This window comes from Myotis brandtii, unplaced genomic scaffold (genome assembly GCF_000412655.1).
Source record: "Myotis brandtii unplaced genomic scaffold, ASM41265v1 scaffold971, whole genome shotgun sequence".
Lineage (NCBI taxonomy): Eukaryota > Metazoa > Chordata > Mammalia > Chiroptera > Vespertilionidae > Myotis > Myotis brandtii.
Window position 1 is genome coordinate 481,269 of NW_005372026.1, and position 20,957 is coordinate 502,225.

The 20,957-nt window shown below is 35.6% G+C and overlaps 1 protein-coding gene across 6 annotated transcripts in view; it reads left to right on the top strand.

The window, feature by feature from the left end:
- Window positions 1–20,957, top strand: part of GRIA4 (glutamate receptor, ionotropic, AMPA 4) — a 415,907-nt gene that overhangs the window by 354,561 nt on the left and 40,389 nt on the right. For all 6 annotated transcript variants that reach the window (XM_005886335.2, XM_005886337.2, XM_005886336.2 and 3 more), the window contains exons 10-13: window positions 955–1,161; window positions 7,130–7,500; window positions 9,871–10,069; window positions 16,761–17,008. In XM_005886335.2, the coding sequence (XP_005886397.1) occupies window positions 955–1,161; window positions 7,130–7,500; window positions 9,871–10,069; window positions 16,761–17,008 (1,025 nt within the window). The remainder of the gene's footprint in view (window positions 1–954; window positions 1,162–7,129; window positions 7,501–9,870; window positions 10,070–16,760; window positions 17,009–20,957) is intronic.

Sequence of the window (20,957 nt, forward strand, 5' to 3'; positions counted from 1 at the left end):
TTGGTGGCTTTAGTTTCCATTTATAAAATCAATGCATTTTTGCTAACATGTATTTTACTTCATGGCCTTTAACGAGTTTGAATTTGGGGTGTGTGTGTGTGTGTGCGCGCGAGCACACATGCTTTAACTGAAAACTGTGCAGTTATTATTAGCCACCAGTAAACTTTTTCATTTTATATGAATTTTTACAATAATTCTTCATCGTATTTTCTGTCTTATTTGTTTCAAATTGATAGTCACAACTGGAGAAAAATTGTTGGCTCCCATTGGAGACATATAATAGAATAGAATAAAAATTCATGGAACAAAATTCTAATTAAATCCAAAATATTGGACAATTTTAAGGAAGCTAATTTGATGCAAATAAGTATATACAGTTTTTTTAAACTATTAATTCTTCATTTTTATTTTAACTCGCGAGTGCCTGCTCTGAGAAAGGCATATTGCTACATGCTAGAGAGCAAAGGAAAAGGATCTAGCTCTTTTCCTAAAGGAGGTCACAGTTGACTGTGTCTAAACAAGATGCGGACTATGGAGACCGGTGCCTTTAAATTAGTCTTTTACTACATGAGGCGGACTACTAAATAGTCTTTAACTTCATATAATAATTTGAAACTAATAATTTCATTGCCAAAGGTGATAACTTTGCTTCTCTAGATGATTATTAATGGACATTTTTCCCATCACAGTTACAGTGCTAGGTATGTAATGATTACTCAATCGAAAATTATTTTAAAGACTCCACATTCATTATCTAGTGTAAAGCTATTTAATGTACTTCTAAGCATATTTATTTTTGTATATTTATTTTGCTACTGATATCTAGCCACACAAAACCAGTGTGTATACAATACTAAATATAATACTTTTGTCAAATTCTGAAACTGGAGAGTTACATAGAGATTTTGGAATGGTTATAATTTCTCCTTTACAGTTCTACTTCTCTCATTATAGGAATCCCCATATGTTATGTTCAAGAAAAATCACGAAATGTTTGAAGGAAATGACAAGTATGAAGGATACTGTGTAGACTTGGCATCTGAAATTGCAAAACATATTGGTATCAAGTATAAAATTGCCATTGTCCCTGATGGAAAATATGGAGCAAGGGATGCAGACACAAAAATCTGGAATGGGATGGTAGGAGAACTTGTTTATGGGGTAAGCAAATCAACTGTTTACATAAACCTGAAACTTTTTATTACATGAGCACATATCAATTTTTAAATGTCTATTACTGTTTTTTTTAATTTGCAGTTACATTCAAAGAGACATATATGGTGTTCAACTATTTCTCTATTTCATTAATAATGCAATTGCCAAACAATGAGAGAAACTAACGCTTGATAACTTCAAAATAAGGAAAAAGAGATAAAAATTCAGAATATGATGTCCTATTTTTAAAAAACAACACTAACTCAGTATCTGTGATGATTATTCTTTCATGTTTGATTCTTCTGTCCCATAGACATGTCGTTTTGAGAACTACAAAACAAATCCATTAGTAATTGTAGCAACAGATTTCCTTCAATAGCATGACGTTGAACCTCATTTTAGCTAGTTTATTTATATCCCTATTGGTTGTAATTCTGGTAAATGTTTTTTAAGTAATTGGTGAAGTGATCACTACACTATTTTAACATCTATAAAATATTCACCAATAATGTGAGATTCTTACAATTCTGCTGAACACAGTAAATTTAAACTTTATGCAATGCCACAATTTTTTCACACCTAGCAAAGCACAAAAGCTAGAATTTCTTCCACAGCAAGCCTCACATGAAAGCATGTCATGCCCTTTCTTTTGTGTTCCCCAGGTATTGCGCGTACACATTTATAGCCAAGGGCGAATTCAGTGTACACATTCCTGCCTGAATCAGAACAAGATCGCTCTCTTCAGCTACCGCTGCAAAGTATCTAAATCAAATAAGCAGTTATCAAATGCTAGTGATGGTATGATATTTCCAAAGTCCAGAAACCCAGCCTTGAACAGTACATTTTATTCACCTAATAGTGAATAAAAGTCACATGCACTTGCAATTTATTCTGAAATTTCCTATAAGCCAATTCATAGATCACAAATGTCACCTTCAAGTCACAGTCTGTCTGATTCATCTTCTCAAGGCCCCTTTGAAATGAAGGATTTTATGAAAGTCTTCCTTCCCCAGAAAAGAATAAAGGTAGAATGATTTAGAACATAAATGACGTCGTACACCAGGGCTTACTTTCCAAGCCAGAACTGCCATCCAAGTTTCATGATTCTGCATCTTGCTTTTCAAACCAGGAAGCGATGAACATTCTCTATGCAGCCCAGTCCAGTAGCTATAATCTCAGCAGCAAGAGGAAACTGTTTGGCATTAAAAAGTAATCAGTTATTTTATATTTATTTGCAAGAACTGCTGACTAGTTAGGTGACTTAAAAGGGGGGTGGGGCAGGGAATGAAGTTGTAAAAAATCAAAAAGTATTTTATCCCAAGGCTCGTGATCAATTTGATATTGAGCTTTAAATTCCAAAGAAAGGGGGTTCCTAACACTTGTGCTTCTTGGTAATATTTTAGACTTTAGACACAATAAGCCAATTTTAAATGTGAACATTATCCAGGTTATTATAATTCTCTACTGTACTTTATTTCCTTCAGAAAACAGTATTGTTTCTCCTCAAAAAAATTAGACTACCAATTAGTTATGGATGAGTTACTTTCTAAGGCGTTTTATATATATCCTCCGGAGTCCCTACCAATTGGGCAGTCCAAGCTCACCTCTTGCAAGGGTTCTGACGACATTTTATTAGGGGGATATTGTTTAAATAATGAAAATAAATTATATGAAGAGAGTAGCACAATTAAAAACAAACTCAGTAGTACACATGTCACAATAATCAAAAGTCTGAAGTCAGGCCATTCTCAGAGAGAAAGATTATAACAGTGATTAATACTCTTTATAGTCATTCATTCATCAGCCAATCTGAGAGGATTTAAATATCCCCACCTCTGCCACTTCAGTTATCCACTCTTTTCTCAAAAGAAATCTTCTTCCATGCCTCTTACACTTTCTACAGATTTGGTATTTTCCATTCTGGTGTCTGCTAAGTCTGTACATCTTTCTCTCTCTCTCTCTCTCTCTCTCTCTCTCTCTCTCTCTCTCTCTCTCCCCCCTAACACTTACTAGTACATGAATGCCCAGTTCCCAGGGTTTTAGGTAAAACTCCATCCATTCTCTTCTACCTAACACAGGCTGTTAGACAGCAACATGCTTATCTTTGAATCCATTATTATTATTATTATTATTATTATTATTATTATTATTATTTCTTTATTCTTTGCTAACTTTGTTACTGTAATTGTTAGAATAGATTACGTGTGAAACACCTGTGATCTCCGCACTCCACAGGGCAGTGACTCAGAGGCTCAGAACCTCCCTTAACACTTTAAGGTCCTTCCTGCCCATCACACCTGCTCAAGTCCATCCTATGACCTGCGGTGCGCTGCTTCAGGACCTTCTGGTCCCTGCCATACTTGTGTGTATTTTCATCCAAGGGGATATTTCTCAGAGTATGTTCCATAGCCTACCATGTGTTAAAATGCTGGTTCATGACTCTCACTCCAGAGGTCCTCCTGAATTCAAGTATTAACAAGCTCTTGTAGGAGATAGTTTACACTTAATTTTCAGAATCGCTGAGAGGTAATGGAACCAGGCACACACAGCACATCCAATGATAGTAGAGAAAGCCCCAGTGTATCTTCTCTGTTCACTGGCCTCTTTCAAAACACCAATTTCAGACTTTGAACGTGTCCTCATTGAACATCACTGTCACCACCTTAATCCAATGTTGGTCTTCCTTTGTATCTACTTTTCTAAGCTGGAGATTCTTTTATTTCTCTCCATATTTCTTCCCTTTTAAGGTTTTCCCCTCATTAGTGGTAACATATAAATAAAAATTTTCCAAAAGATACTACACAGAACAATGTAGTATGTGAAAGGTGGTGTTTCCAATCAATGAGAGGGTGCATTATTCATTTACTCTTGATAGCTGAACAATTACTTGGAAAATTAACAATTTTGTAACACATCATCATGTAGTATACCAAATAAGTTTTAGAGAGTTTATCCTTATAGGTGCTAGATTAAAATATGTATGGTTAAAAAATTAAAAATAGGGCAAGGAGAGGTCAATGGAGGGAAAAGGAGACATATGTAAAACTTTTCAACAATAAAGAATTAAAATAAATAAATAATATGTAATTGAGATTGATCATATGATGTGAGGTTTATTCCAAGTATGAAATCAAAGGCTGAAAACACACAAAAGGGTAATTTTATATGGCTTCAACAAAATTTAAAATGTGTGTATTGCAACAAAATACCATGAACTAAGTCAGCGATTTTCAACCAGTGTGCTACAAGGATTTGTAAAGCGTACAATACTGTACCTGACTATTTAGTCAGGGGCACTGACCTCTTTTCCCTTAGATTGTCAAATAAAAAAAATGACAACAGCCAACACAATAGCCATCCAGTGTAAATCAATTAAGATTATATCTATTTTTGTTTGTCAGATCAACAAAAATATAATATATTTTTGGTGTGACACAGAATTTTAGTAATTAGTTTATGTGTGCCATGAGATAAAAAAAGGTTGAAAATCATTTATGGAAATGAAACAATTCATGAGTAGGGAAAATATTTGCAACACAGAAAAAATAAAAGAATATTTTGAATAGATTTAAAAGCACTTACAATTAGTAAGTAAAAAAATGAATAGCCCATATGGAAAATATGGACAGATTAAGAAGTACAAGTGACTATTTATTTAATAAAAGCAAATTCAAATTAACCCAATGTGATCTAATTTGCCAGCTAGCAAATTAGTGAAGATAAATAGAATAAAGATACACAAGGGTTGTCCATGATTTAAAGCTGCAGGTGCATTCACACAGTGCTGAGGAAAGTAGAAATTTTGCATAACCTTTTGTGAGAAAAGTTGGGCAAGCATATTATGAATATTAAAAGATTGTTCCCATTTAGACTAGCAATCACATTTTTAGAAGTTTATCTTAAATAATTAAGATATGTGCAAGGATTTGTCTTCAAGGATGTTCACATCATTTGTGTTAAAAATTATATAAAACTGAAAACAAAGCAAATATCCCCCCAAATAATAAATTGAGCAAATTGTGATATTTTCACATAATGAAATATTTGCAATCATTAAAACTTATTTTAATGTATATTTTGAAATGACAATGAGTTCATATTCTTTTGAGAAGAGAAAATTAATTGTACAATATGATTTTCTGCATTATCCCATTTTAAAATAAGAAAGATATTATTTCTAAAACAATGTCTAACAGGGCATATATAAAGAAAAAATAAGAGAAGGTGAAGGGAATGGAGATATCTTTTCTTCATTTTCTGGTTTTGTTTTACATACTGTTTCTATAGCTAGTTCATCTATCACTTGTGTAAAATAACTTGATAAAACAATAACCTCCCAGCAATGACTCTGGCTCTTACATACACGGGTGTGTATGGTGTGAACTAGGTTCATTCCTACTTGAAGGCATGTGCAGTGAATCCTCAGCCACCCGGGGGGTAGCAGGATGGCCAGAGTACACTCCCCAGACCAGCCCTCCAGGGGCCCTCTGTCCAGCTACTGGCCATTGCAGGGGTGAATGTCAGAGTGGCCGCCTCTATGAAAAACATGTATGTCCTCGTATGTCTCAGATTCCATTTCAATGCCAAATACTTTCCTTTTAAAATAATAATAATTTTTTTTCATTTGTAGGTCATGTAACAATTTACAGTATTTTCATCACACTCTATTTCATGTGATGTTAGAGATGACATGATTTAATGGAAGAAGCACAGGTCAAATCGCAGAGCGGCTGTGTTGTGTAAAGCTCACCTGAGTCTCAGTTTCAGCATCTATAAAACAGTGATAAACATAAGCTTGATATGAGGGTGAAATGGGCGGCCATTTAAAATATTTAGTTTCGCATCAGACACATGCTCCCTCAATAAATGCTCACTGTTATTTTATTAAGGTTTTTTAAATAAACAATCACAATAATACAATGAGATAAAAGGAGAAAATGGGGGATCTGTTTCCAATTTTTAGAGATATTGGAAAAAGACCCCCCCAAAATAGCTAAAATCAATTAATAAAAATGTAAGCTGGTGTTTTATGATCGTAATATCTGAGAATTGAATCCACTGTTTTCCAATATCTTTTTTTAGAACCCAAAGGTGAAAAATCAAAGTCTGTAAATACGAAGAAACAAATGCCAATTTCCAGAATTTTGTGTGTGTGTTTAATTGGAAAATACAGTCAAGCAATGGGTTTCTTCTATCTTACAAACGCAGATTTTATAGGTTTTTCTCATAATTGGAAAGGAATAAAAAAGAAAGGACTATTTAAAATTTGCATTGCATAATATTAAGGGGTGGCCAAGTAATGAATCAGTGGCAACATTTCAAATGAAAGATAGCATGCCTGGCCAAGAAATTCAGAAATTCGGCCACATGGAAAGGCTGTCTTCTCCTCTTGCTGTCCTAGATCCTTAAAGACTAATACAGTTATCTGAGTGGAAGTTATTTTTGCTTATGTCTACTATTTCTCCGTTTCTCTTCTTATCTAATTACTAGCACCGATAAAAATAGAGGTTTGTGCAATTTAAGTGACACATCTATATATATAAAAGCCTAAGAGACCGTTATAAACGAAAGACCGGACTATCGGATGACCGGACAGTAGGTATGGCATGCACTGACCATCAGGGAGCAGACACTCAATGCAGGAGCTGCCCTCTGGTGGTCAGTGTGCTCCCACAGCCAACCTCCCGTGGCCAGCCAACCTCCCGCGGTCCCTCCCCCTGGCCGCCCTGATTGGCCTCGATCACCGGCCAGGCCGAGGGACCCCACCCGTGCACAAATTCATGCACCGGGCCTCTAGTTATCTTATGAAAGAAAACAAGTCAACTGTTCACCTTTGCATTTGTCATTGTTGGCATTGGGAAAAGAAATTGTATAGCTAATGTGTAACTGGTTAGCTGTGAGTGGATCAATCCAGTGCTAATTGCTTCACGAAGAGCATTAACCTATGTGTTTTCATGTGTCTTTTCTCTTATAGAAAGCAGAGATTGCTATTGCCCCTCTGACAATCACTTTGGTCCGAGAGGAGGTCATTGACTTCTCTAAGCCCTTCATGAGTTTGGGCATATCTATCATGATCAAAAAGCCTCAGAAATCTAAACCAGGAGTGTTTTCCTTCTTGGATCCTCTGGCCTATGAGATCTGGATGTGCATAGTCTTTGCCTACATTGGTGTCAGCGTGGTCTTGTTCCTAGTTAGTAGGTTTAGTCCATATGAATGGCACACAGAAGAGCCAGAGGATGGAAAGGAAGGACCCAGCGACCAACCTCCCAATGAGTTTGGCATCTTTAATAGCCTCTGGTTCTCCCTGGGTGCTTTTATGCAGCAAGGATGTGACATTTCACCCAGGTTAGTTTCAACAGTTTTTCACCAATTCCCCAGTATTGCTAAGTGTTGTGCAAATCATCTCTCTACATGTTTTTCCCCTGAAGGCAGAGCATTACTTGAAACACAGAGAAAAAACTTGCAATTTCCAAATTAATTTGAACATAGTCATAGCCAAATTTTCCAAGATAGCATAATATATGGATACATCCCAATGGGAATTTTACATATGCAACTCACCAGAATTCTCAAAAAATAACTTAGTATTAATATTTCCTTCAATGGTTTGACAGACAGAAACTAAAATCTAAATTGTAAAAATGGGATTCATGTTCTTTTTGTCTCCTTTTCAAAATAAAATGTTTTTGTTACTGTTGCTGGTCTTAAATTTTAAAAATTAATTTTGAATTTTATTTACATCCCATGTATCTGAAGGGAGATTTCTGTCATGGCATTTCCTAAATCCTGAGCTAATATAATAGGTACTAGATATGCATTGCTCTGTATGACAATATATGTCAAGCTAAGCAGTAGGCAGAGTCAGCAATGCAAATACTATGGTAGCTTTATAGAGATGTTTTTCACTATCTGTGGAGGCATAGCTCACTTTCTTTGGATGCCACTGAGATGTTTTCCATTTTTGTATGCCAAAAATGCAGCCAATCTCCTGTGCATAAACAAGTACCAATTTTGCCCTTAGAAAAAGTAGCTGAAGGCAGAAAAAAACTGAAAATTAAATTTAAATAGTGACTTATATCTGTGTTACAAGTACATGGATTTTTTTTTTAAAGAAAGGTATGCATTCTCAAAAAGAAACAGTTTAGCCACAGAACAGTTTGTGTTCCTGAAGACCCAAGGAAATGGACCTAGAGAGCATTATGCTAAGCGAAATAAGCCAGTCAGAGAAAGATAAATATCACATGATCTCACTCATTTGTGGAATATAATGAACAACATAAACTGATGAACAAAAATAGATCCAGAGACATAGAAGCATAGAACAGACTGTCACACCTCAGAAGGATTGCAGGGGAAGGGTTGGGGGAGGTAAGAGATCAACCAAAGGACTTGTTTACACGCATATAAGCATAACCAATGGACACAGACAGTAGGGGGGCTAGGGCATGTGGGCGGGGGAGCTGCCAGGGAGAGGTCAATAGCGAAAAAAGGAGGCATATATAATACTTTCAACAATAAAGAATTTTTTAAAAAGGCCCAGGGAAACTGTAAATGTACTTAAATTCTAACATGGAAATATAAATCCCTAACTCTCAATCAATGAAATGAAAAGAAATCAAAGTAAATGGAGTAATGGTTTCAAAACTAGTCTTCAGCAAATACTAAGTTAAAGTCAACAGGTGCTATTTATATGATAATGGTTAAGAAGAGAGCATTTTAAAGCTAGAAATACCATGGAAAACAAGAAATGTGTCCTCACATTTAAAAAAAAGTTTAAATACAATTTGTTACAGGAATTTAAAATAGTTTGATGGTCCCAATGAGTGAGATCAATTATAAGTATGCCCTTCATTTTTTATTGATTCTATTCTCACTTTTCCTCTGCATTCACACTCACCCACATATCCCCAATAGCCAGAGAAAGGGTGAGGAGGAAACTTTTTTTTTAGATTTAGCATCAGTTTTTAATGTTGTTGCTACACACTAACAAAGCACCCACTTTGGTCTCATGTTGGCAAGGACAGAGCGAACATTTTTATGCCAGTATGTAAAGACGCTTTAGGACATAACTCATTCACTCTGATAAGAGCTGGGCTAGCAACAAATCCTGAAATGTAATCAGTTTGAGACCAATCCTAGATCTTCATCTGGTCCACCCCACCTTGGCATATGTCTCATCCTTCCTGCCAGAGCACTGACTTAAGGTGAAAACCAGTTCTCTCAGAAGGTCTTCTACCAACTTAAATCTAAGACCTCACCCACTTTTAATAGATATTGCTACTTTATGTGCCACCAAGAGAAAAACAATGCTGCCAATTAAGCCATGCTTCTGTGTTTTACCTCAGTATAATGTAGGTTGCATCTAATATCAAATATGCTAAATATTAAGGGGGGGCAATCAATGAATTAGTAAGTATTCCTCTTTTGTACTTAAAGGAAAGAGTATTCCTCTTTTGTACTTAAGTTCCATAGTTCTGCCCAATAACAATAAAAAGAAAAAAGTTCCCATATTCTCAGGGGCATTTATACATTTCATATAGCATAGGCAACATCAAAGTATAGAGAAATATTAGAATCATTCTTGAGTAGATTATCAGAAAATAAAATGATATTGCAATTGTTATTTTTAAGCTACATGGGAAATTGATGGTATTTCTTTTCTTTCTCTCTGTTGGTTAGAGAAAGGAAAATGTGCATTATCTTATCCATGTTTAGATCCCTCTCAGGTCGAATTGTTGGAGGTGTTTGGTGGTTCTTTACACTCATCATTATATCGTCTTACACTGCTAACCTCGCTGCTTTCCTGACGGTGGAGCGCATGGTCTCCCCCATAGAAAGTGCGGAAGATCTGGCCAAACAAACAGAAATTGCCTACGGAACACTGGATTCAGGGTCAACAAAAGAATTCTTCCGAGTAAGTTCAGAGAACAACTAACAGTGAAGTGTTCATCATTTTTAAATCCAGGCAATTTTGCCAACAAGGATATTATGGGCTCTAGCCACTGTAGGTTTTGCAAACGCAGTGGTAACTACCATGTTTAATGCTAATACTTCCATGTGGATTCTATAACCATTTTAACTTTCAAAAACTAATTGATTTATTTGCATTGCAAGAGGGACCCTCTCTAAGCAAGAGTAACAACAAAAAGGTAATTACAACTTTATAACATAATCTATCTGGAAGATTCCAGGGATGATCAGGCCATGATACTGCATCTGGCAAGTTTGTATTTATGTCTGCGCGCTTGGGGGCTAAGAGCATAAAAATGAAAGCAAGAGTGTTGTTTTTTTGTGTGTTTTGTTTATGTTTTTGTTTTTTAAATAATATATTTAACTTTCTGCATTTGAAACCCAAAATCTTAATTGCAGGTTATCTTCCCTACATGAGGCACATTATTCTATAATCTCTTTTGTAGTGACAATTTCAGATAATGGTAGCAAAAACTATTAAGTTTTGGACATCTCTGTGAGACACTGTATGGAATTTTGTTTGTACTAATTCCTCTGCTTTTGCAGATAAAGTTGTTCAAAGTGAAATAATTGCATTTACATATGAATATGACCCCTTTGGCTTGTCATTAGGATGGTAGGTACATTTGTTGTTTTTGTTTTTATAGTTGCTTGCTTCATGAGGATGAATTTTTTTTCTTTTTTATCAGTGAACCTCTTTTACTCCGGTTCTACTTAAATCCAGAGATACAGGATTGGTAATGTCTGATCAGAGTTCAGGGTTCATTCTGTGACTTCAGAACTAAAGTATATAACTACATAATAATGAAGGCATGTTGTTTTACTTTCAATTGCTTAAAGAAGACAAGATATATTTGACTTATTTCTTAAGCTTTTGTGGAAAAATGAAAGCCCTTTAAAGAAAGTGTCATGCTTATATACAGTTGTTGAGAGATTACACTTTCATTTTTAATGCATATATTTTTGTTTTCTCATTCAACTTGGGAATTAAATACAACAAAATGTTCTACTCCTTAAGAAAGGCTTAACTTTCATGTACCTGAATTTCAGTAAGCTGTTTCTCTTTTTATTTATTTATTTTATTTCATTTTTTTAATCCTCACCGGAGGATATTTTTTTCCATTGATTTTTACAGAGTGAAAGGGAGAGGGAGAGACAGAGAGAAACACCAATGTGAGAGAGACAGATTGATCGATTGCCTCCTGAATGGGCTGGGAGCCTGCAACGGAGGTATGTGCCCTAGACAGGAATTGAACCCGGGACCACTCAGTCTTCAGGCCGATGCTCTATCCACTGAGCCAAACTGGCTAGGGCTATTTTTCTTTTTTAAAATGATTTGATTATGCCCAGCCAATGTGCCCCAATGGTTTGATTCCAAGTCAGGGCACACGCCTGAGTTGCGGGCTGGGTCCCCAGTAGGGGTGTGCAGGAGGCAGCCAATCGATGATTCTCTCTCATTATTGATGTTTCTATCTCTCCCTCTTCCTTCCTCTCTAAAATCAATAAAAATATATTTTTAAAAATAAAATAAAATAAATAAAAATTATTTGATTATAATATCCTGATATATTACAGATATTTACATTAATACTAAATCAAAACAAATCACTCAAAAACTCAGTCAAACCCATCTCTGGGCATTGTTTAAAAAAGACACCACACACTGAGTAACATCCTTGTCAACAATGTGGAATGTTGCTAGTAGAGATAATATAAAATTTATAAGTTAATTAAAAAGTAGTAGTGGATTTTTCTAAAATTATAAATAATATTCATGACAATAAATATTATTAACAATTGTTTAATTACTGAGTATATTCCAGTCTATAAAGTTTAATAATGGGAACATATTGTTCCAACACATTTTAGCACAATCTCTGTAAGTTTATAACTGCTTCCACCCAAAGGAGGTAGGTAAAATTTAGTAACTTTGCCTAGAAACCATTATCTATATTTATCAAAACAGCATATAAGTTTGTGCTATAACTTGCATTTTACTGGGAAAATTATGGCTGATGTTTATGTAAATAAAGCAAATATTTGCAAATTCATCATTCTGTTTTGAGTGACAAGGGAGAAAGAAACATCACGTTGATTCCTTGAAAACATTTCAAAAATAACTCACTGTAAAGATCTTTGCCAACAAGCACACTGAACGTGTTTATTCTGATTTTTATAGAGCTTTAAAAAGCTGCTCACGTTCTACAACCTGGTGAGGTAGATAACAGAGTATATTGATAAGAAATAAAGGAATAAGGCTAGTTGGTCCCCAGGCTGCACAGCCTTTCATACAACCTGTGCACGCACCAAACCCTGTGACCTTCCTCTCCCACCCAACTTCAGTTTTTAAATTTTAAGAGTTTTATAAGTGAAGGTATTTATTGTTGCAGAACTGTCTGAAGCTAATGGGACAAGGATATAATTTTCCTTCGCGGCACACTTTCAGGAATGCATAAATTTGGGCTCCGATAAAAATCTCATTCGTTTCCTTCCCTGTGTTCTCCCTCCTTTCCCGTAGAGGGTGACCTGGTTTAAAGAAGCCATTTGTCTAACAGGTGGAGGAAACAGAATGTGAAGGGTATTTTTGTGCTTGTCAAAATGTTTTCTCATAGGAACACAGAAATGGTACATCTATCAGCTCCACTCCACTGCCTCAGGTGCTGACCTGTACTCTGCGCTTCAAAAATGTCACCGTTATAACCAACTGCGAAAAGAATGAGGCCACGGGGGGAAATTACATTGGAATTCAACTTTTGCCTTGTTTTGTCCCATTATGAAACTTACATGATCATGTTCAGGGCATCCTTGTTAAGCATAAGCATGGAGGCATTTAAAGAAAGTCTGTTACTTGACAATGACAGCCTTGCTGTTTAGGTATTTTTACACCATTATACACCTTATTTGAACACACTGACTTTCATTTCCATGTAGATTTTATCCTGTGCCTATTTCAGTCATCAGGGAAATCATGAATGCATAAATGAGGTGGATTACTGCCTCAGGGCTGATAATACTATTAAATAGTGCATTGATGAGCTCTTAGTCTTGCTGCACAAGCTACTAGAAACGGAAATACCTGATAACAATGTAAATATTTACTGTAATGAATGACATTTGTACAAACTGGTATTTTCTATTAAAGGCATAAATGGAAGAATACTTAACTATTAAAAAATTAAAAAGACAGAGCATTTTAAAAATTTGTTTTAAGTAATGAAATAGTGCTTTATATCAGATAGTTTCCCATGCATTGAGTTTAACAATAAAAGCGAAATAAATAAATCTGAGATTAATTTTCTAATTTCAAAAAATAATGACTTTTATATTAACATTGCTTATTACCTTGAAGTCTATTCACTCCCCAAACCTGATCTTTAAATAAGTAACACAGTTGAAGGTTTTAGGGACTTAAAAGTTCCATTGTCACTATATTTCTAAGTTTGCTGGGTCTGCAGAAATGTCCTCATTTTAGCCTGTCTCATCAAATTTATAAAGATGTGCTTGCCCTCACTCCTTAGCAAATACCCTCTTGTAGTCACAGATAAGGAAAAGGGATTTATTTCCAGCCCTTCACTTCTGAGTCTCCCCACCCACCCCTTCACCATCTGAATGTGATCTTATCCCAGCCATGCCCCTTTAAATCAGAATTTCTAAATATTAACTGAGTGACAAATTATGTAAGTGTTTTTCAAAAATATTGCTTTCATCTTTCTTTTATTTTCCACTGGGAATCTATATTTTACCATTCCTACAATACTTAAGTCCTGCTAAATGTAGCTTAACTACACTATGGATTCCTCTTCTGGATTTGGGGAGAATTAATCCAACTTCTTTTGAACTTAAAGTACATGTAATTCAATATATTTAAACAAAGGCAGCAATAATATCCTCACATTAATATTGTAGGAATGGACTTCTAAAAAATATCAATGCTCAATGGTACTTGACTTCTTAAAAATGAATTATTTGCTTTGATATTATGTCTCATTCTATAGTTAAATTGTCTTTATAATTACCAAGCTCTAAAAATACTCTTTTTTCCTACTTTGCTATGTTAGTTTTGTTTAGCTATTCTTTGTTCCTTTAATAAGATACAGAATAGCAACTGGAACATTGTCAAATAACTAGCATGATTTCAAAAAATATTTTTAAAACATATCTCAGTTAAAATAATACTCAGTTTTTATTTCTTCTGTTTTCAACATAGTATACACTGTAAAATATATAATATATGTGGAACTCAATATATTTTGGGGTGAAACTCTCAAGTTATCAATATATTTTTAAAGTCATTATATGCCTGAAGGGTATTTAGCAACACTTCCCTAAATTGAAATGTTCAAAACATATATTTAAGGGCAATTTGTATCAAGTGACCCAGAGAGTTTATAATTTTCAGAGATTAGAGCTTATAAAATGAAAGAGTTAGTTCTCTGGGAGATAACTCAGTTACTAAAGCTGGAATGAGTGAGGCCTGGCAACAGAGCCTCCCTAGTGGGTCTCATTCTGAACCCAGATATGCCTCTATCCTGGAAGCACAGAGAATCTTTACAGCTTAATTGTAGTGATGGCATGGAATTTCCTAGTGGGAGGATTTCTGCACCCAGAGGCAACCTTTATTACCTAAGCACACACACCCATCACAGTCTTTATGTCATGAGATACTTGTTCATGTGTTAATAACATAAAACATTTCATAGGACACTACAGGATGTTTATTTCCCATCTTAAATATACATTAATACAAAATATCTTGGGGGTTTTTATATGTACATCTCTTATTGTGTGTGGCTTATTATACAAGTATATTGACTAAATTCCCATCTTATAAAACCAAAAGTATGAATACAACTTTCATTAGCTTCTTTCTTTTACCACCTGAATAATTTGCTTTTGTCCCAAACTATGTATTCTTCATTTGCTATTCAAGATACTTGGTTTTTGAAGATCTGTTTCTTGATAAGTCTATGTTCTGGTAAACAAAGGAAGGTCAATGTAAATAAATATACATTCTACTCAGAATCTAGCCTCTTGCATAGATTTAAGTCTGAATGAAGTCTACATTACTTTTCATTTGGATCCAAATGCAAAATTTTAGCACCTTGTTATTGAACAAATGCAATTACACCAGATGAAAGTCTGTGTATGATATTGTAATATCAAACATCAAAAAGGAGTCAGCCTTTTCTATCTTATCAGATATATCCATTGGGGACATTCGAGTTTATTTGTATATATTTTCACATTTAAATGTCTCTGTGGATGAAAAAATTCTAAATGAATGCATATACTAGCAAACAGATCTGGATAAATTAAGTGGTGGTGGTAATGTAGATAGAATCCAAATAGGCAAAAATAAATATGTTTCTTGGCTGAAATCAGGGAATTCGAATGACTAACTCTCCAAAATATAAAGTGGGAAAACAAGAATCACTTCTCTTTAAAGTTTAATGTAAATTAAACTATTTGGAGCTCTATTTGGAGATTTTGTTGGGAAAAGTCTAAAAATGTTTTGGTAGACCTAGAGTTTTATTCTTGTGTTAGGGATATTTGGTTTGTAAACTACAGTGGTTTTTGTCCCCTTGTGCTCAACAACTTGATATAGACTGCACTTTTTTTAATAATATATGTTTTCATTGATTCAGAGAGAGGAAGGGAGCAGGAGAAAGAGATAAAAACATCAACGATGAAAGAGAATCATCAATGGGCTGCCTTCTGCATGTCCCCTACTGGGGATTGAGCCCAAAACCTGGGCATGTACCTTGACCTTAAATTGAACCATGACCTCCTTTCTGGTTCATGGGTCAGAGCTCAAACACTGAGCAACACCAGCCAGGCTAGACTGCACTTTTTGTATACATCTTATTAGAATGGTTTTCATTAAAACTTTGAGGCATGAAATAGGGTTTAAAAAGTAATATAACAAGTCTCCTTATCCTATATAATAAAAGGGAAATATGCAAACTGACCCTAATGGCAGAACGACCAGAACGACTGCTCAACCAGTCACTATGAGGCACACTGACCACCTCTCAATCCCTTTCCCTGGCTGGCAGGCTCCCATCACCTGATGGCAAACAGGGAACCAGGGTGGGTGGCGGCGGGGGGCAGGGGCGGGGGGGGCAGGGCCAGCTGTGGGCAGCCTGGGAAGATGGCCCTGATCGCAGGCCAGGCCTAGGGACCGTACCCGTGCATGAATTTCGTGTGCCTGGCCTCTAGTTTCTTAAAATTCAAGTACAGTATTAAAAGGTATTTTACAAAGCTAAAATTAAATCTTACTTGGTCCTTTTCAAATTTACCATGAATGTGATACAAAACATGATTTTAAATGTTCAGCTCTCTTTATAACATTCTGAATTTAAAAATAATAAGTTGTTCTTTAAGCACTTGAATAGAATCATTATTCTGACAAGAAATAACAGCTTCTTCAAATAACACTTTTAAATGTCATTTCAATGGTTTTCTTAAATAGTTTTAAAAGGCTGTTTTCTAATTGTAAAATAATGGTATTACAGCAAATTGGAGTTAGAGGGCAATGGAAAAGTACTGAAAGTTTTCATCCTTATCTTGGTTCTGCCAACATTAGCCTGTTGTTGCTTCTTTCCTGTATTTAATTTTATTTTCGTTTCCTCCAGAGATCAAAAATAGCAGTGTATGAAAAGATGTGGACCTACATGCGATCAGCAGAGCCGTCCGTGTTCACGAGGACTACCGCGGAGGGCGTAGCTCGAGTCCGCAAGTCCAAGGGCAAATTTGCCTTTCTCCTGGAATCCACTATGAATGAGTACATCGAGCAGCGAAAGCCCTGTGACACGATGAAAGTGGGAGGAAATCTGGATTCGAAAGGCTATGGAGTAGCAACGCCCAAGGGTTCTTCATTAAGGTGGGTGGAATAGTATAACAATATAACATGTGTTGTTATAGTATTCCACCTTCCCTGATGTCCCTGAGAGAATTATTTTTGTTTTGTTTGTGAACATGGTATGTTTCTTTATCTGTTTTATTTTTCTCCATTTCATATTTCTGGTCAACAATCAGGTAATTTTTTTAAAAAAATTTTAGAGTAATCATAGTTGACGTATATTTTTTAAGGCCATATAAAAACCAAACTGGTTGAACACTAGCTGCTTCCAGTGGGCCTAAAACATGGGTAGCAAATGCTTCTATATCTCATCAACTTTTTTTGGCCACTAAAACCTACACTCTCATTGTATCAGTAATAATTCTACATGTTATCATTTTTTTAAAATTATGCCTGCCTACTAGTTTTTGAGTAAGAAGACATCCACCTCTTTGTAGCAAACCACTTTTTTTCCATTTCAATGTTTTATTTATTATGACATCATTATATTTTAGATTACCCTGAGGTTGTATTGGTGCTAGCTTTGTAATCAGATCTATTTATAAATGCAACCATGATCAGAAGGAAAACTGGGCTCTGATTTTATGGTGCTTACTCAAGTCATACTCTCACCTTTTTGCAAAGAGAGTGTGGTGTAAGTAAGATCTGTAAAATGAGGTCCAATGGCAATCCAAAACTGTTTATACGTAAACCCCTAAAGTGTGATTCATGAGCAAAACATCACACAAGTAGATAACCCACGTGTTAAAAGTGAGACCTTCATTCTTAAGGAAATGCTGGTGAAGTCTGCCCTTTTCACCCTTTTGGTCCTGGACATAGAGAATGCACATGTTTATGTCCAGGAGGCAGAGTTTCCTGTTTTCCTTACGGAATAAAGGCCGCTGTTGAATTGCTGGGGCTAGAGCAAAGTTGGAGTCAAAAGTGATGACTGACAAATTACTCTGGTCTCAGTGCAGCTTAGGAGAGATTCGTGCAAAGCACAGATACAGATTCAAGAAGAAATCAGAATCTTTTCTAAAGGACTTAACCAAGAACCTGGTCTTGAAAAATGATGTCCCTGGTAAGCCTTTGAAAAATGAAGGTAATGAGACCTGTGCTATTGCCCAGCAGGAATGAAAGCAACGTAAAAAATATGAGATTGTTTTCATTGGTTTCAAAGAGGGAACTGCAGTGTGTTTTGGATATCTGTGTTGGGCGGAGGAGGATTTGAGACAAATATAAGAAACAAATGCTATTGCTGGAAAGGGTGTACTAAACCAATATTCTGTTTTCTGCAAGCTACACAGTCATGATTAGTGAGGGGCTTGATGGTATGTTCATAAGGGGCCATTTTAAAAGAAGGTAGGACAAAATTAGCCAGTGAAGATAAATTTGGATGTGGACTTTGGCAATTCTGAAGTCAGGTTTATGTGACCATCCCTCCATATAGAACTAGAGAAATGTGCAGGGAGATAGCCAAACAAATAAATTATCCATCACTGCCCCAAAGACTTCAACCGTTCAGAAACTTCAGCAGGCACCAGGAGGGTTGATCTTTGAGGGTGTGTTTTATATAATACGATGTGAAAATATGTAAATTCAATGAGGCCAAGTAGCAAATAAATTTTTATTTAAGTAGCAGTTATAAGAGCATCTTAGTGTAAGTAATTTAAAAGAAATGGAAGGGGAGAGAGCAATGGTGGTTCATATGTAGATCAGTGCTCAGACTATTGATTTCATTCACTGGGTGTTGCTTTGGCTCTTAATTAATTCTCTGTGGATGTAGCTGCCTTGTCCTCTGTCTTGTGTCTACTGATAAAGTCAAGTTCCAGGGACTGAATTTGGCCTTCAGATACGCATTGATGGCCTGACTCACATTGATGGCAAGAGTTCCCTCTTAAATGTGCCACTTTGTCAAATCCACACTACAGGGCTTGTTTGGGGAGAAGCTGAAGGGCTTCATCTGTCTAGAACTGTACAATAATCAGCTATTGGCTTCCTCCTCTTTTCCTGCCCTTCCCTGGATCTTGTTAATGAGGCCATTGTTAAGCTCCGCTTCCTGGATGGAGACTTTGTTTATGAGCTTTGTTTTATGCATGCCACAATTTCCTGAGCAAGCTGGCCCCTGCATGCCAAAACCACAGTCATTTTGTCCCGTCTTTGAGAACATTGGAAGGACACTGAGGGCTAATCCCCATTCGCCTAACCCCCCACCTCCTCACTCCCCCACTCCCAGCTCAGCTAAGCAACAAGCTCATTAAGCTTAAATTCTCCTTCTTATTTGACTATGATCCCTCAGTTATAAAAGAGCAAACTAATATAGAGATGGACTAAGAGGCACCTTCTGAATAAATGATTTAGTTTTCAGAAGCAAATTTAAAATAATTGTGTCCATCAGAGCAAGATCCAGAGAGCATGCATACCTGCTTCAAGAGTGCCTTGAAACCTCTTTGCCTTGTCTGCTCAGTACAGACTAAGTCTGTTTTCCTATAGGATCTATCTTCTTTAGCCAGGTCTTTAGGTTAATAGCTATGGATATCGTAAGACTTGTGTGTTTCCTTGTCATTAATTATGGTTTTCTCACAAGCTCTGCTGTTTTGATTCATTAGGCAACGTGAGACTTTAAGAAAAGGAAAACAGTAATTTATCCTTTATGTAAGTTTAATCAGAGAATAACTAGCAATCTTCCATTGGTCCAGAGTGTTTTAAATGTCTAGACCTTACTTTTTAATCAAAATCCTTCAGAAAAGAGAAAGTGTGCTATAAAATCAGGAAAGAACATCAGGACTTGGGTTTTAATGTAGACTTTAAAACAAATGCAATCAGGATCGTCACAGAGAGCATATCTGTGACTGTGTTAAAAATATTACAATAGTGATGACCAGCACCCACTTTATGACAGATAATAATATACAAAGATACTTTATTTCAGACTAGTGTTTGCTGGGCATACACGATAAAATGTTAAATGATTGAGTTATCATAGTTCTCAGTTCCAAAAGGTCAATAACTATGCTCAGAAATTACTGTTTTATTGAACTTTGACATAGGTTCGCTAATTTTTAGGTGATAAAATGATGCCAGGTATATCAATGCAGTTAACTTAGCATCTATAGATTCCCATAGAAAAAAAAGGAGATAATTACAAGTAAATGTACCTATAAGCTATAAATATCAAGGAGTGAAAGAACTTAGATCTTACTGTCATTATTATTTATTTTTCAAGTTACCTTCTAAAAACTTTTTTCAGGTCTTGAGGTACAAAAAAGAGTAAATCTCTTCTTTTATATTATCTCTCAACTTTCTCCATACCTTGGTATTTCTCTTGAATCGTCTATCCTCATGCACAGTGTAATTTATACTCCTATCAATGCCATGGCCTTTCTTCCCATCCCTTCTTCAATACCCTAGGCACTCCAGAACACTTGTGAAAACCTTTCTCTCTCTGAGAAATGTTGAAAGGTTGGTATTGCAATGGAATGTAAAGTTTAGATAAAAGAGGGAGTATGTTTATTTTGACTTTACTATAAATTTTGCTATGGTGCAAATATCTACCATACTATAGTACTTATTGCATAGTAAATTTTTATAATTTACTATCAAAATACTCTCTTTACTATCTTATCTATATTGTAATATAGATACTATGCTCTTGACTTTACTATGCAATAAATAACACTGATAAAGGTTGTTTGGAGTGAATCATAATTTAGTTAATGCCGATTCACTGACTATTAAGTAGTTGTTAGATGAGAATACCCCATTTAAAGATATGTGTGGTATCTAGTATCTGCAAGTTCCTCCAGGGGTCAAATCATGAATCATATATGAGACTTCCCCTGAAGTTTTGTAGGGTTTTGTATACTTGATCCTAATAACTGAAGCCAAGTTTTAAAAAACTAGCCTCCTCCAATTCCTGTTCAAATTTTGCCTTCTCTAAAGATGTTTGTGGGACTGTGTCTAAAATAAGACAAATGTTCTGTCACACACC